Consider the following 18,062-nt stretch of genomic DNA (forward strand, 5'->3'; position numbering starts at 1 on the left):
ACAACATTTCAATGAATTTTATAGAATTACTATAGATACAATTATCATCATTTATACTGTACCTGAGCTCCATAAATATATTTATCCAGCATTTTGCCTCCTATTGTTTGCCCCCCTACATCCCACACTTGAAGAGTAACATTCAAATTTCCTGAAAAAGAAAATTATACAGATATTGTATAACCTTGAAAATTTAGATACAAATAAAATTAAAGATATATTATCATGGCAGGTAATACAGCTCTAGCATATCAACAGCAATAGCTTTTTACAAGTATACAATAAATAGTAACTAAGTATCAACACAAAGATGACTGTATCATTTGGAAAAATGTCACTTGTGCCCAGCTAAGTCATTAAGATGCAGTAAAACTATAGCTAGATATTAACATATTTAATAAAGTATAATATTCCTGACAAGAAATTATATAACATACTTCACTGAAGAAACATGTAAAACTTTACAGAGAAAGTTCTATAACACGGTACTTGGAACTGAAAGGTAACACAATTAATGCCAACTTAACCACATTATTTCATACTCTATGTCCCTTCCTCCCCCACTCCAAATTTTCTTTACAAATCTAGAAGCAGGGAAAATCTGCACAGTAACTTCATTATGGTACTGATGCTCTTAGTACTACACAGTTAAAGAATTATATAGTTGACAGGTTAAAAAATGGAAATACTGACACATATCTAAGTTGAGGATGCAAACTATGATTATTTCCTCCACCCACCACCCCAAAGCAGGCAACTAAATTGGACATGATTTACATAATTTCATCTTCGAAGAACCTACACCAAGAATAGATTTTCCTTTCTATTCTAAACAGTCTCCAAGCTATGTTGAAACTGTTAACAGGTTTTCATAAACAAAGTAAAAAAAATCAGTGTAAAAACAGAATATTTAATATCCTACAAGTCATACATATTCTGCAAGCTAACAACTCAGAAACCCACAGACTAAACATACACACAGCAATGTATGTCATCACATGCATACAAACATATTAAAGTATAATTTGGCTCATTTTGCATGGTGAGAACTGTTTTCAAAACTGTACTGATTACGTGGAAGCACCGAACTCTAATACAGTAAGGTCTGATGAAAATTCTTCTAATCTACGTGCAACTCACATGACTTACATGTTAATAACAATTCTACACACTCACAAACAATCATAACTGCCTACTGATTTTATTCCTAGATTTAAAAAAAAAAAAATTGCAACAAATTCCACATCACAACAATTGAGAGTCGAGAGAAAAAGAACACAGTATTTTGGGCTGCTAAGAAAAACATACTCTTAATTCAACTATTTTATGTTATTAACAAACAACCTTATTTTACACAATGTGATCTATTCAGCCATCAGTTTATAACTAACACACTCACATTAGTTATGCAAGGGAGTATGCTCCATGGAAATATATCCCGGAGCTCAGTGAATATAAATAGCAAATTAGAACTATATAGCTGAATACATGCTACTTGTGGTATTAAATATACCACATTATATTTTTATGATGCATCTTGCTTTAATCTGGTTAAAAGCGCAGATTTCCTCAAGTGCTACTTTGGTCTCAAATATATAGAGACGAACGTGAGACAATCTATTCACAGTACTTTTAAGCTACAGTGAGTTTTATCCAATACTAAGATAAAGAATTTCTATATAAAGCTTAGTAAATACATCATAAACACTCCAGTTCAATAAAGGCAACCTTTAATAAATAAAAAGCTTATTTGTTTTGATGGTACATATACTATGTATAATTATTTTTAAAGCTTAGAACATAAGTGACTGCAAACAACGCAGGAAAGTCTTCCATAAAGCATCTGGCATGGATAAACTGGTGAATCCGCAGTCTGAAATGACAATGCATCCTCAGTGGGTATACAAACTAAACATGCTCAAACGCTTACCATGCTGCAGTATTCTACCCCTAACATGGTTGTATGTATTCTACTGGAAATTTACCATGTCATTCATGCCAGCTATTGGGAAAAAAATCTTTAAAAATATTATCACTTTCAAACTCAACAATTTTCAGATGCCTAATTTTGTGTTCAAATGCTTTGAAAAGTTTTTAACTTCATTTGTCCTCCTAAGAGTAGTAATCATGCATGGCATACTGAGCTTAGTATCTGGATAACTGTATGAAATTATCTGAGAAATTTTAATGCAGGAAATTAAATTAAATTGCCTAACAGTGACTGTTCAACTTTAAAATCTACTATTATGAATTATTTGCTTTCCTTCACTAACAATAGAAAAAAGAAACTGGGGAAAAAAGGTTGGAATGTTCATTTAAGGTGAAGTTGTTCTTAATTAAGACCTCACTAACTGCTGAAATTCATGCTGACCATCTCCAGTGCAAAATGCTTCATTTTCCCTTTTTCTTCAATTAGGTCCTTTAATATTTGCTTTGTGGTCAGATTGATTTGAGGGAGAAAGAAGGATGTTAGGATTATTGTGACAGAACAAAAAACTCTGGATGATTTGCCTAGCAAATATTTAATTAACAACTATGATAGTAGCACATGAAGTTTTCCGCAAAGAGTTTGAAATCTTGTTTTTTCATAGATTTAAGAACATACAAACTAGAGAATGACAATGAAACAAAAAGAAACTATGCATAATAAGACAGTTCTTAGAAATAAGGTTAACATACCAATAAAAATAACTGAAGAATCCCATAAAAATAATATGTAATACACTGATAAGGAACAAGAAAACACTAGCACTTCTTTACTCTGTAGAAAAGGCACACAAGTGAGAAGTTAAAATAACTGAGGCAACACAGTGCAGATATCTAGATTGCTTCTGGTATGAACTGAAGCCCCTGGGCTGACTCAGTAGTGATCCTGCAGAAGTATACTTGGTGCATTGGTTAACCTTACTTAAAGTGCTGCATGGTCAAGATGGAACTAAAAACATGAGTCTGCCCCCTTTTTGCACTGACGACTTAAAAAAATCCTTTTAACAGAAGAATCCTGTTTACTGGACTGCACTCACAACCTTCCTAAAGTATTTGACTATGGCTCTTAAGAATCTCTATCAGCAGACCCTCTGACTAACAGATACACTATTTAAGCAGTAAAATCTACACCGTGGTTGCATCCAGACTATACAAGATACTGCATCAATAAATATGCTGAAATGGATTTGCATTTGAAAAAAATATTTTGAACAAACTGCATGAAGAAAATTTGTCAACAGCTGAACACTAAAAGTCTTATTGTTCGAAATTAATCAAAGCATTTACTATTTGTATTAAACCATATTGTTTTACCATGCAAAATATTTACTTTTTTCACTGGAAAACTGCATCAGTTACTAAAACAACTGGAGACAAATACAGCTTTTATTTCAAAAAAGCCAAAAAAAACCAGAAAAACAGTACTTTATTTTATAAGTGAAAATGCATTTCTAATGTGGCCTAATGTAAACTTCCGTGCAATTCTAGAAATCAGTAATTTTAACTTCTGAAATCTTTGCTTATGTTTAAAGAAGAAAAAAAAAATCAAATACTGAAGCATAGTTATTCATCAATCCTCCTGCTAAATAAGAGAAATTGAGGCTTTTTTTCCTACTGATATACACATTATAATTTCTGTGCAGCGGTATGAATTAACCTTTCAAGTAAACATAGCAGCTCTGCAAACCCAGAACTAATCAAGAAATTAGAAAAATCCGCTTACTTAAGTAATGCTTCCCATTCCAATATTTAGAAATTTTACCTCCCTCCCTCTTCTCTTCCTTCCCTCTCACTCCCAACCACCAGTTCAGCTTACCTATAAAACACAGAAATCCATACATACCTAAACACATCTATAGGCATAGGCAAAACCAGAATGACAATCTACAGAAAAATGCTTCTTCCTGAATATTAATACATTCCACAAACGTTACTATTTCGTTAACGATAAATGACAAAAATAGATGTATACACTTTGTTGCTGTTTGGTGCTATTTTCATCTACATTATCATTTTATTACAACATAAACTAGAAGAAAGTAGAACATGAATGAATCAATAGTTGATAATTTTCCAATTTTTTTACTCAACAAGAATATTTAGAACCCCAGCAATGTACTAATAGCTTCTGTATGCTTAACAGCTGAAAAAAACTTGCGAAATACAAGTTCTCAGCATGCACACTGCATGATTTGTGTACACATTCCACTTGCAAGTACTGCTGTTAACTATTATGCACACTGGTATTTTTAGAGGCATGAGCAGGACAATAAAAAAATTATTCTGTTGACTTTATGGAGAAATAAGCCCTGAAATTTGGTACTTTATCACTCACCAGATACTAAAAAAGTACAGCAAAATGGACAAACCAAAATAGTGAATGCAGGAATAGTCTGAAAAGATTATTCTGTTTCACTTAAAAAAATATATAAACATAATCAAGAAATTATTGGCAATATAATTTTAACAAAATAAGTTCAAGAAGTGTATATACTTTCTTACAAGTTCAGGTTATAGCTAAAATGCTTCTTTTCTGGGTTTGCTTCCCTCCCTGCCCTCCACAAGGAAAAAAGACAGAACTACAGAACTTGCATCAACTTTATCAAATCTCACTACAACTTTTAATAATCACACGTACTTTTTCTAACTTCTTCTGATTTCTGAAACCAGAAGAAAATTAATTTAATGAAATACTTTCATACTTAGAGATGGAGCAACCACAAATCAATGAAAAGACTTATTTCAAACCCCCAATTGTTCGGAGACAAACTTCTACCAGCAACTATTCTTTTTTAATTATTTCTTTGCATTTTCCACGCAGTGTGCTGCAACTGGCATCTAAATAGTTTCTTTGCCGTCGTGAAGTGAAACATCTTGAATGCTCAAACTGTATTTTTATGAGTGCCGAGGGACCCTAAATTTTAGTGGTCTATTAAATGCCAGCAATTTCATGCTGCCTTGCATAAAACAGCATTCACATATTAGAGCACTGCGATTCCATAGCTGCATTATGCTTCTCTCACACAACTCAAATACAAGTTGTGTATTTCATTTAAAAAAAAAATCCTATTTCTTTCAAAACACATATACTTTTTCAATTACTATATTTAAAGTTCCATTTCATTGTTGCATGTTACACTATCCACATGGTCAGCGAGTACACTCAAGTAGAGATAATAAAAATCATGAATATAGACAGCATTCCTTTTATTTGAGCTCTGTGTTTTACTTAAAGATATAAGTTGCAAATGCATAACCCTTTGTCACCTGGGAAGAACGTACTAACAAAACTTTCTCTGAATAACCTAATTTACTTTGCCATAAAAAGCACTGTACTAAGCTTATTTAGAATACATTACTTTGAAGAATCTGTTTCTGCAAGTCTCACTGCTGCCCAGCCTATCAGTGTTAGTTTTTAGTCTCTTACCTGGCAATATTATCCTTTTCAAGAAGAAATCCAGTCCTATGGTTTGTTTGTACTGTTTTCCAAATGTCTCTTGGGCAAAACGTGTGGCTAAGGATGTCTAAAACAGAACAATATCAAATTAAGTTGATGTTTTAAACAGTGAAAAACTTGATGTTAAACCAGAAGTATGAAATACAGTACAGCACTTTTTAAATCAATGCATGCTAACAGTGTTCATGGATTTGGATTGACGAGCATTCCAGCCAACTTCAACATAATAAGATGAGGTTGCAAAGGCTACTAATTTATGCAACAAGAAGGAAGGCGCATATCTCCTTTGTATTTCAAAGATACTGTGATATTCATATTACAAAACATTACACAGATTTGAATGAGGTATCATTAGTACACTCAAACTGACACAAATCTAAGTGACACTATCCATACCTGAAGAGCTTATTATTTTTGAAAAGCGTTCATTTCCAAAACAAGGGTTGTTCCCCGACACAGAACACCATGATCCCAGACCAACTTTCTGGGAGGGAACAGAGATCTGCACAGCGCAGTGTCCCACAGGGGCTCCAAAGTGTGGCAGGATTCCTGCCACTCTACATCAAAGTTTCAGGATCAGGGATTACATGGAGTCTAAGATAGGAAGAGTACTTTCTTGTACACAGAAAAAACTAAACTCATGTTAAGAATGCACATTTTCAGAACCATTCCTTTAAGCAGAACTATGGAAACTTATTTCTTCAATTTATATTGTGTGGATTTATGAAAGTAGACCAATACAGTGTTGACCTAATAAAAGAATCTGCTTTTACAACATCCTGCTAAAAGGATACACAACTAACCTACATGAAGTAATGAAGCAAGGCATTTATATTCTTTCACTAGTAATATAAGTTCTCCATGCAAGGCAAAAAAAAGGGGGAAGTGAAAGAAGGAAAGAAAGAAAGAAAGACAGACCCATAATCTAAGGTTAAAAAAAAAGGAAAGGAGAAAAGAGAAATGCAATTATAAAGAACACAAAAGTTTGTATTGTTGAAAAAATTAAATACTCTATTAAAAATGAATGTCACATAGATAAAATACATCCTACATCAAATTTGTGGTGTACACTTAAAAATCTCATGTTGACAAGACATATGAAAATATAAAAACAAAGTAATTGCAGAAAAAAAATAATCTAAATATATACTTAAATATATAGGGAAAAAAAAAAGCCTAACAGCCTCACAAAACCCTTACACTGTCTGAGAAAACTCAAAATGGGCAAGAAGGATTATTTTTTGCCAGCTTTCCATTCATCGAGACTTGAAGAGATGAGTCACATCAATTGTTATTAGAAATTGCTGTTAGAGCACATTTAGTTAAAAACGCAATAGCAAAATAATGCCAGTAGTTCTGAAAAATGAGAATAGGCAAGTTCTATTAATAGAAGACAGATTACCTGTGAAGTAAATAACACAGGATTTACTGTTTTCTTGTTTCTATATCACATTTATATTCCAATCACTGTCATGTATAATAAATGATATTTTGATATCAGAAGATATGTTTAGGAAGTAATCCAAAAAATCAATTAAAGACTATGGCAACATTTTCATTTACTTCACTGAACTCAAGCCCGAGAGGATTAAAAACAAATAAATAAATTGGGGAAAAAAGCAAGTAAACTAGAAATAGCATGAGTATGCTTATATATTTATATCACTGTGGAAAGGGTGAAGACCACAGAGGATGAATCGTGAGAAGATTCTTCTGCCTACCGCTATAATACTAACAACAGTAGTGTAGTAGTACAGTAGGGTAGCATAATACTACAGCATTACTAACAACATGCACAAAATAAAATTCAATACAGATTTAGACTGCAGTACTAAAAAAGTCAGTAGAACTGATTCTTTTAATCACAATAGTTAGCATGCCAAGATTACAAAGACATTATTTTTAATCTGTCATGACCTTAAAGATGTAGATAAGAATAAGAACATTGCAGGAACACACCATACAGTTTTCTCCTTGAAACTTTCCTTTTCGGAAAAGTAACCAGCACCCAGAGTACAGATTAAAATATCATCTGACTATATCACAGTATTCTACATTCTCCAACACAGTAATTTAGGTCCCCATTAAATAAGCAACCACTCCCTTCTTCTTTTAAGGGCTCAGTAAATATTAGCTTTATCACTCTGTGACACTCAATATTCCCTGAGGGCTTCTAGGGGTGTTAGTAAAAATAAACAACATACATTCAATTAACAGCCAACCAATAAGAGCAGCAAGTAATCAACAGCATGGCAAAGTTCTCTTAAACAGTTTTCCTCTACTGTGCTCTTGAATGCAAAGGAATTTACAGCAGAAAATCATTGACTAACTCCTTTTTCATTTTTTTCTAATAAATGTTAGAGCTTGAGAAAGGTGTTGGATTACCAGACTAGAGGCCTCTATTTATTCATAGAACAAGCATTTATCCACAAAATACTAAGAGCAACAGTTCAAAATTCTCCACAGCAGTAAACAGAGAAGTTATGTCAATGCATATTCAAGGACCTCTACAATGCAAATACTCCCTTCAATCCTAAAGTTGTTCTCTGTCATGGCTGCTATAAAAGATTCTGCATGACAGTTTTGCCTGTAAAGATATGTTGAGTACAATCTATGTAAAAAATAACTAAACTTAAATAATGGTTCAGTAGAATTGTAGCTGTAAAAATAAATAAGTGATCAGTGACCATTTTTAAAAAAAGATCGTGCTCCATTCATAAAATTTCAGCCATTAATCTAGAGATCAGAGGATAGCATGATACCAAGAAGGCCTTGCTCCTTCATATCTCTATGAAGAGAGATATGAACAACCAGGCCACCAACTTTCAAAACAGACTTTCCCTTAGACCCAGTTTGGCAGGTTCACACATTTGTCTTAAATACTTCAAAGCAAATGTTTACATGCTGTTCTGAATAGCAATACACTATCGAAGGCTGGTGTTACAAACTCCCTCCTTTCAGCCAAAAAAAATGTCTTTGGGTTCTAACATACAGTAATCAAGACAGCAGTAAAAAGTAATACATAAAAATGACAGTATTCTAAGTGCAGAATACAATGGGATATTTGGGAAGGTTTTTTGGAAGCAAATGAAGATGCAATTAAACCTCACAGGTGAGGCAAGACAATTTCTTGCTTCTATTTTGCAACGTCAACAACTCACAGTATAAACTGCTGACAAGCTGTTCCTAAATACCTACATAGTGAGTAAATAGGAAAAAAGCAAACAATATTTATGAAATAGTAGCAGACAAGTCAAACAGAACAAGCAATGATAGCCAGCTTTAACTGACACTGACTGCTCACCAGGGCAACATGGAAACTTGTATAGAAAACCCTGCCAATGACAATTCTTTGAGTAAAATCCTATAGAAGAAAGCTTTCAAAAAGTGATGCCAAAGTGTAGTATCATAGTTGTAAGAAAGAAAAACTAAAACCAAAGTTCAATGGGATGCAAGCATATAGTCTGAAGCCATGAATTTCCATTCACATACTAACTTTACCAGCCAATTGAGAATCCACTTTCCAAAAAGCAAGGCACATCTATACCTTACCTCACTCCCTTCTAGAACGTTGACGGCGTTCTCCAAGCACAGCAACATTCACCCCTCAGTCATGCCCTATCCCTACCAGTAAGGATTTTATGACAGACGAAATGAAAAGAAACACTTGGCTAAATAACAAAATGCTTTAACTAGCATAAAACCACATAACTGTCCAACAAAGAGAATTTGTCACTGAGAACAGTCTAGCTTTATGGCAGGCAAAGTATTTTGTAAACAAAGTAGTTCTGTCACCTGAAGGTGATGTCTTTCCACCCCACTCCTAACTACTGATGAAACTTTGTTTACTAAAAAAGAAAAAATTATCAAGACTTTTTGACATTAGACATGCATATGTGAAGCTAAGCCAATCTGCACAGGACACTTGATGCAATTTTCCATTTGCAAAACTGAACAGTGACAACAATGGTTTTGTCAACACTGACGAAGTTTTTGAGCCCATGTGTAACCACAAAATCCAGAATTGGCACAATGCTTAAAAATCTGGCATCTTAAAAAATCCTAAAGCAAGCAGGACACCACTCTCTATTCCAGCCTACATTTTACCTCCTGCAAACACCCACACCAGCTCAAGCATTCGCTCTTTCATTTTCATCATCCGTTGTTAAGAGGAGAAGGAAAACGTAGGATGTTTCTGCTACCATACTTTAGCCCCAGTTGCAACAGATGGCAGAAAGACAGAACCTCATGTGCTTTGCTCCTCCTGCACACCCTATTTTTCAGGACCTCCCTTCTGATGAATAGCTCCAAGATTTGCTTCCAGAGGCCCAAAACCTTTTTCAACCATAGCAAATCAGAGTTATTTTAGCTCAAATCAGCATCATTATATACTTCAATATCAAGCCAATCTGTGCATAATAACAGTAGAAATATCTGGAACTTAATGTCATTTTTTTCAATCCTACTAGTACTGCTGGTTTATTTTAATGGAAAATCATTTTGGCTCAGGAAGAGTGGGTTGATTTAAAACCTAGATGCATAAGGCTGCTGTGTGTATATATGTTCTCTCCTGTAATCCAAATCAAAGAGCCAACTGCTATTAATAATTGCTGTTTATTTTCATCTCACATTGTCCCTGCTTCCGATTTCTTTTCAGATTGTTTTTCTAGCTTGTCTAGTTCATTAAAATCATTCTCTATTATTATCTTCTTACTACCCAATCTCACCTTCCTCAATTTTTCAACAATTTACTATTTCTTTACCATCTCTATTTTACCTTAATACTTTTTCAGATTCTACTCTGTCGCACTCTCTCACTCCTCTCTATTCCTTCTTCCCTTTTTACTCCTCTCTCCTTAGAGCTTGCTCCAGCAGTGCTTATTCCTACCCTTAAAATTCTAAGTATCCAATTATTCACTCAACCACCACAAAACAAATGAATAGAAGCACAACATCCCTCCCTTGCCTCATGGATAGAGCAACTCCTAGCTAGTGGAAACACAAACATTACCCTTAGCTTGAATTGACACTGATTTGCTTTTTAAACTGCTGCCAACCCTCTCACAGAACCTGAATCACATTGCTACCACACAATGGGTGAGGAAAAAGAAATGAAGTTTTCACCTTCAGCCAGCTGACTCACAAAGACACAATTTTTCTCCCTGGAGAACTGAAGACCAGACAGCCCCAGATGGCCAAGAGGGAGGAAATAAAATCTTTTTTTTTTATTTTTTGGCAGGGAGGGAATCAATGGAAAGAAGTCAAATGTGAACATCCCACACTAAACACAAGATGCAATATTTCAAAGATATATTCCATTATTTCCTATGCTCCTCCTGTCCAATGATCCCAGTGACAGAGGAAGAGAAAAACCAATGTCTTGCACAATAAATGAGAGGCTAAGTATGCATGTGTGTAAAGACCAGCTGTGAACCAGATGTGAGAGGCAGGCTATTTAGAGTTGAAAACATACAGACATATGCATGTTTCAACAAGTAAGCGGAACGAGTAGCCAACAAAGGAGAGGAACCTCAACGATTTAGTCTTCTGAGGTGCCTGAAATAGCACTAGGTACATTTTATCTTTCCCTTCCATGACCCAATCTCTTCTTTATTTTCACAAGATCTTACAATAAATCTATTATTGCAAGTGTTTGCTTCCAGGCCATCAGGATGGCTGGAAGACGACTCTATTACAGCAGCATCTAGGGGGGACACGAGGAAAAGCAGCCCACCATAGCACAGCTGCTGCTCATGCAACATAAACTGCACTTGAAGCACAGGATTCCTAGAGCCAGCAGGAGATTCAGTGAGTGGCAACTCCCATGTGAGAGGTAGGAACCAGCAGGAACATACATCAAAACTCAAGAATGCTTGAAAATCCATGTTTGGCGAGACGTCTTGCTACAAGGTGCTGAACAGCAGTAGTGAAAGGATTCCTCAGTTTGAATGGAAAACTCCTGGGGAAAGCTACCAGTGAAACAGCATTTCAGCTGTCAATCCTGTGCACTTATTATGCACTCATCACATAGTCACTTGGAGCTGCCCATCTACTGACTCAGATGAATACAATACCACTTCAGACTGTGTTTAGAATCGCTGGAGACAAGAAATGTTTTGTTCCGTCACAGAGCTCTGCATAAGTGAGCAAAACCATGTACATACTCTAAGAGCTTATTTCTGTTAATGGCAGGCAGTTCATTTAAACCACCTCTAAGAATATTTCTACTTCTCATTTGAACTGTGAGGCAGGCAGACTTTCTGCCTCCCCATGTTTTCAAGTTAATGACAGAGGAAAAACTGTATTCTTCACATATACAATAAAATTACTATTTTAGTGTGTATCTCACAAAAGGATTCAGGCTACATATTGCCATACGCATGTTCACATGTGTAAGTAAAGATCAGTGACTATTTCCATGGGGAAGAAAGCATCTTTTTGCCTTCTTTGGTCTCTATTTGTCAAAACTTCTCTTTTAAAAAGACCAGTATAACTTGTTTATAAACAAACTGCTTATAAATAGTGCTTAATTATGTTGATTATAGATGGGGGAAAAAAAAAACCTAAAAGTCACAAACAAAAACTAAATTGACCCAGAATTGTCTTTCCAAACTCTGAAACAGTGACTCAAATAGATGCACACTGTTCTGTCCACTTCAGGAGGTTATCGGCTCTGAAGCCGACGTGAAGGGAGCCTGGAGACCCAGCTAAGCCACCCTCCCTGCTCGCCCTTTCGGCGGGAACCGCGAATTCAGGTGCCGGGCCCCGGCCCCGGCCCCTCCGGGCACCGCCAGCCACCGAGGAGAGCTCCGGGCTCCTCCAGCAGCTCCAGCCGAGCCACCTCCCGCCGCCAGTGCGCGGGGATCAGCGGGAGTCGCCATGGCAGGCAGCACCACAGTCATTACGTTATTAGCCGCTCCTTTTATTAAGGCTCAAGACAATTGGATTAAAGTCGTATACGTCTCTCTGTTGACCAAGCCTCTCCGGTAGGGAAACCCCGCCGGAGGGTTTTGCTGCCGAGCACGGGGCGGGTACCGGCGGCCCCGGGGGGGAGCTGCCCGGCGCAGAGCCCGCCGCTGCCGGCCGGCCGGAGAGCGGCGGGGGCCCGTCCCGGCTCCCCGCTACGCCCTCGCCCCACACACGCGGGGGAGACCGCGGAGAAGGAGCAGCGCAGGGCTGGGGGTGAAGGGGGGGCAGTCAGCCGGCGTACCGCCGCCGGGTATCGCGACAACGGCAGCGCGATAGACTGGAAGCCACCAGGGGCTGCTCCCTCCTCAGCGGGAGGGCCGGGGGAGCGCTGAAGAGGGAGGGCAGGAAGGGGGCTCGGGGCACCGCGGCGACGGAGAGGAGCGGGGCGCTGCCGGCGGGGGCCAGCACTGACCTTGCCAGTGGTGCCGTCCCCCAGCACCACTAGCTTGAGCTGGCGGTCCGGACTCTCCTCCTCCTCCGAGTCCGACATGGTCCCTACGCCCCCGGCGGGGAAGGAGAAGAGGCGGAGGGCAGCCGCGGGGGACGGGGCGCAGGAGCAAGGAGGGGAAGGGGGAAAGGAGCGAGCGCCGCGCTCACGGAGCCGGCAGCGGCGCAGAGGCCGGAGCCGCCATCTTCCCTCCGCGCGCCCGCCGTCGCTATGGCCCGCACGGGACGGAACCAACGCGGGAAGGGAGGGAAGGGGGAGAGGGTGGCTCGCGGGCGGGAGCTACGGCAACGAGTCCGGCAGCCGTTGCGGGCGCAAGCAGGGGGCACCCGCGACGCCCTCGCCTCGCCTCCCCTCCCCCCCAGCGGCCGGGCGAATGGTTCAGCCCGAGTCGCCGCTAGGCGCAGCGGTGGTTTGGCCCCGAAGTGACGCCCCGCGCCGTAACTAAGGAACGTGGAGGTCAGAGGTCGCGGGGTGGGCGGGGCGTGGGCGGGGCTAACGGCTCCAACGGCAGCGGCGCGGAGGGGCGCTCCGCCACGGGGGCCCGGGCCGCGGGGTGCGGGCTGGCCGGAGCCGGGGGGCGCCCCTGCCGCCCGCCCCAGGAGTGAGCTCCGACAGGCGGCTGGAGGGCTTAGAAAGGCAATAAAGGCTGGGGGATGCCCCGCGGGGCTTCCCGTGAGAGCAGGAGCCCCGCGGGGCTCCCGGGCGGAGGCGGCCCGCTGCAGCCCAGGGGCTGCGGTTTCATTCTGCTACATCCACCTGCGTGGCCCCGTCCCTTTCGTGGCTGGGCTGCTGCGCAGCGACGAGCTGCGTTAATATTTGTAAAGAAACGTGCTAGCCCAGACAGCAAATACGATAGCAAGCAGCGCACCGGGTCCAGCCTAATCGCCCCACGTTGCAGCTCAGCCGTTCTTGGCAGCTCTTTGCCTGACCTAAACCCACCGGAGAGGGATGCCGCCGTTTTCCTAGGAGATCTGCTCAGAATTTTCTGTCCATACAGGCAACTAGTAAGAAAACTTGTCCACACAGCCTTAACTGAATTTTAAACCATTATTTTATTATGTGCAATGACCACGGAGAGCAGCATATAACCTCTTCTGCAGCAGTTTTTCACATATTTGAACACTGTTAGCGTGTCTTCAGTCCGTCTTCTTTCCTGTAGACTAAACAACCCCGCCTCGTTCAGTCTTACCCAGGGTTGTCTTTTCTAGACTTCTGATTATTCTTGTTGCTTTCCTTTGGCCCCTCTCCACTTTCTTGAAACGGTGTGCCAAAAGCTGGATACAGTACTTCGGTTGAGGCCTTGTGCGTACTGAGCAGAGTGGAAGTATTACTTCATGTGTCTTACATACGAGACTCCTGTTTATATATCCCAGTATGATGTTTGCTTTCTTCACGGTATGACATTGCTGACTCATACTGTTTCTGATTTACTAAAAAACCTCTGAATCCTCTCCTGTTATCAGAATTTCATACACTTCGCGGTTTTATTCCTGTTTAACTGTAGTGCTTTCTGCATGTCCCCATTGAATTTCATCCTATATTTCAGGCTACCTGCACGATTTGCCAGTATAATTTTGTTTATAATCCTGTCCTGCAAAATGCGTGCTATCCCTTCCAACTTGGTTATAGCTGCAACTTTAAGAATCATATTCTCTATTCCAAAGTCATTAATAAAGATATCCAATAGTACCAGATCTCTGCAAGCCCCTATTTGACATATCCTTCCAATATGACGAGTGATAATTCTTTGGGCGTAGTTTACATAACAACTTGACAAAAGAGCCAGCTAAAGCTGTTTAAAGTATAGATGTACTTTAGTGGATTCAATAGCAAGCTAAGAATTTTTAGAACAACTCTGTGTAATATCTGAATAGAAATCATTCCTGTTTCAGTCTCTTTCAGGTTTTCTCTTTGAAATGTATGTCAGAAATTTCCAATATTACAAACACACTGTTTTACTCAGTCCTCAGCAGGATCAAGAAGATTCCTTATTACTCATGTATTCAAGTGTTTGCAGAACTGAGGCCAAATGCTTTCCCAATGACATTCTGAAAAAAGGGGAAAAAAGCAGAAAAGACCTTAACTTCTAATGGAAAACCAGACACACATCTCTCTCACTTTGTTCATACTTCAAAACAAATTAAACGTGTTACTCATCAACTGTTTCCCACTTCAAATCATCTTTTAGCCTAATTATACTGTAAATCCTCTTAACTAGGAACTTCAGCAAGATCAGCATCAGGGCTCAGCTGAACAGCATTTGTTGGAACGAAGAGCAACAGGGAAAAACATGGAATTTTCCGTTATGATTTCTGACATACTGAACGGTTGTACAATTGGCGTTAGACATTTAAAAGCTCCACATCTCCTATCGATTCCACTGTTGGTGGAACTGTTCATATTCCTGCCAATTCTGCCTCAATCACATTACGAAAGAACATAAAAGATTAATTCAAAGCTTCACAGCGCTTTTGGGGAGAAGCAGGGTTCTATTCAACCCCCAAGACAAGAATTAGGGGAGTTCGGGCTGTGTGTGCAAAAGCAGGATGATCAGAGAGGAAGGTGCTCCAGGTCTCCAGGCTGCATGTATTCTCGTTTGAAATACGACAAAGAAATGTGTGTGTTATAATACACATCCCCAAACTTAATTTTCTTCTTAGATTATATTCATTTTTCCTCCACAAATCACCCAAGCTTATTAAAAGTTAGTGTCATCATCTAAAGAGTGAACAATATAGAAAGAACTGTTTCATCTTGAATATGGCCTTCATGGGCTTAAAGTTGTCTTGAGGCTGTGTATCTGATCTATTTAAATGAACACTTATATACTAAAGCATAATTTTGGAAATACAGAGAATGCTTCATATGGATAAACATGCATGTTTGCTGTTGACTGTCAAGAAAGATGAATGTAAACTTCCCGAGGAGACAACACAGTAATATAATCACACAACTTAGTCCCCAAGAGCCTCCTTGCAGTTGTTAAGTGTATGGATGACAGGGATGTACTAAAATCCTTCTTGGCTATATAAAAAATCAGTGTCAAGATTAAAGCTGCCCAGTGGAGTTAATGCTTCAATTAAGAATAAAACTACAAAAGAGTGGGTTTTGCCATTATTTCACTTTATACTAGCGTAACAGAGCAAATAATCAGACTACAAATCTTTATATATCTTATTCGACAATCTTAACGGCAGGGTGTTAGTTTATGTGGAGCGGTACAGGTTGTCGGTACGAGCACAGCCCCTCTAGGGAGGTTTTCAAATTGAAATGTTTTTGTCATTGCAATCTTAACTAGTTTGTTATTTGCTAAATATGAACAACATTTTATAGATGAAAGGAAGCTAGTCTTGAACTCCTTGATACTTTACAAGTAAAGGAAATATATGAAGCACATTGAAAAGCACTGGAATTAACAAAAAGCACACTGCAGTCAAAATTAATTTTTTTTTTCATTGATGGCAGTAAGCAAATAATTTGAAACTCTTCTTCTGCATTTTTAGAATGCTAAGAAAAAATCCTTGAGCAGTGCCTTTGAATAGAGCTTTCCTTGAAAAATGCCTGGATCACCCAATGACACAGAAAATAAATATACATTGTTTAGTGGACATTCAGTCAGTATTTTGATATGTGCTCTTTTGTTTTTCATTATATTTTCTATATACTTTATATTATTTCTTTATGAAGAAATTTCACTGGTAATCCACTGGTAATTGCGAATATTGTCAATGATAAGTGAAATGGCAACAATTTAAGAATTCCCATATTTCATTTAGGCTCCAAATAAGAAAGTAATTGTATCCCCGTTCTCTCTCAAGTTTTGGCCTATTACTTGGTTTAAGCATTTTCTACTGAATTAAATCAACTTTTTTAGTATGTGAAACCAAATGCTACAGACAGTTTCCTATCTCTATACTTCAGAAAAAGGGAGGGAAGAGCTATATGACTTCGTTTCAATTCCCTAAACCAATAGTTATTGATCAGTGGAGCCTTGGGTGTTTGAAAACACCTTGCAGGAGTCCATGGAAGGGTGCTGAGAAAAACAAACCCAGAAGGCTTAGATTTAGCCTATGTAGATTTTCCCTTTCAGTTGAGGACTGTCATGAGTCCCTAAAACTGATTGTTGGTGCTGCTCTATGCTACTACTAAATCTTCCACCTTTATCAGCTGGGCAGTGAGTTTAAGAAATGTTTTTATTTGGTTTGGTTCTTCATCTTCAGATTATCACTGAAGTTGTTCCAATTCAGTTTTAGCTGAAAAGGCTCAAGTATTTGAAGGCTTGGCAGCTCTCCCTAAGTGGGATCACTACAATTGCTGAGTAAGTTTGGGTGGACAGAGGCAATGGAGAGTGACAGGAGGGGCCAGAGAGGTTTAGGAGAGGAGACAGGCAGCGGTGGGGCTGTCAGAGGGTTTATGTAGGTAAAGAAGGGGGGCTGGAAGGGTTGAGTGGGTTATAGGAAGCTGGTGCTAGGAATAATCTACAGGAATTTATGAGGGTCAGAGGCAAATGTGGGAATCTCTTCTTGTTCACTCTCTCCAGTCAGCCCCTCCTGTGCAACATCTTCCTCCATCCCAGGAGACAGGGATATGGATATGTGGATACCCAGGTATGTGGATACCCAGCTCACTCCTCATCTGGGTCAAAAGGAACTTTCCTTCCTGGCATCACCTTATTTCTGTGCCTCTCTTGGTGGCCACCACTTCCCTTCCTCGCATCTTCCCCTGTGCCCTCCTGGTCACATTTTTCAGTGCAAGCCATTGCTTTTCATTTCCGCTGTTGTTTTGAGCTGGCAATCAGAAATACTCTTTTTTTTCCCACCGTTTTTCCACCATTTTGTTCCAATTTAATTAGAAAATAGTTGTTGGTAATCAGTTTCAGTTTGAAGAAGAAATAGCACAGTTCCAGTTTTGGTTCCTTTGCTCCATGTTCTTAAGTTACCCTGACTAAATAATTGTGGCATCCACGGTTACACTATTTTTGCAAACACATATTTTAAAAATGCAAACTGGACATGTGTGAATTTTTCAGAATATAGTATAAGGTTGCATTTCCTACATGCAAGTATCTACAAAAGAGCCCCAAATCACTACCTGCACAGGAAATAGCTATAATAAGAATCATTTGTGTCATCCTTCCCTGTGTCAGAGCCATATGCTTCTCCCAGGCTCTGGGGAAAGGTTGGAATCAAGCTGAATGAGGTG

General features: G+C 39.1%; 1 protein-coding gene across 3 annotated transcripts in view; it reads right to left on the reverse strand.

Moving 5' to 3' along the window:
• The window catches only part of RAB28 (RAB28, member RAS oncogene family), a 66,990-nt gene extending 53,709 nt beyond the window's left edge, over positions 1-13,281 (reverse strand). For all 3 annotated transcript variants that reach the window (XM_087737922.1, XM_087737923.1, XM_009462936.2), the window contains exons 1-3: positions 12,825-13,281; positions 5,414-5,510; positions 63-151 (exon numbers count right to left, since the gene is read on the reverse strand). In XM_087737922.1, coding sequence (XP_087594048.1) covers positions 63-151; positions 5,414-5,510; positions 12,825-12,902 — 264 coding nt within the window. In that variant the 5' untranslated portion in view covers positions 12,903-13,281. The remainder of the gene's footprint in view (positions 1-62; positions 152-5,413; positions 5,511-12,824) is intronic.
• Between the last annotated feature and the right edge of the window lie 4,781 nt (positions 13,282-18,062).

The sequence above is a fragment of the Nipponia nippon genome, unplaced genomic scaffold (genome assembly GCF_047370975.1).
Source record: "Nipponia nippon isolate SJK-2023a ecotype South Korea unplaced genomic scaffold, ASM4737097v1 scaffold_6, whole genome shotgun sequence".
Lineage (NCBI taxonomy): Eukaryota > Metazoa > Chordata > Aves > Pelecaniformes > Threskiornithidae > Nipponia > Nipponia nippon.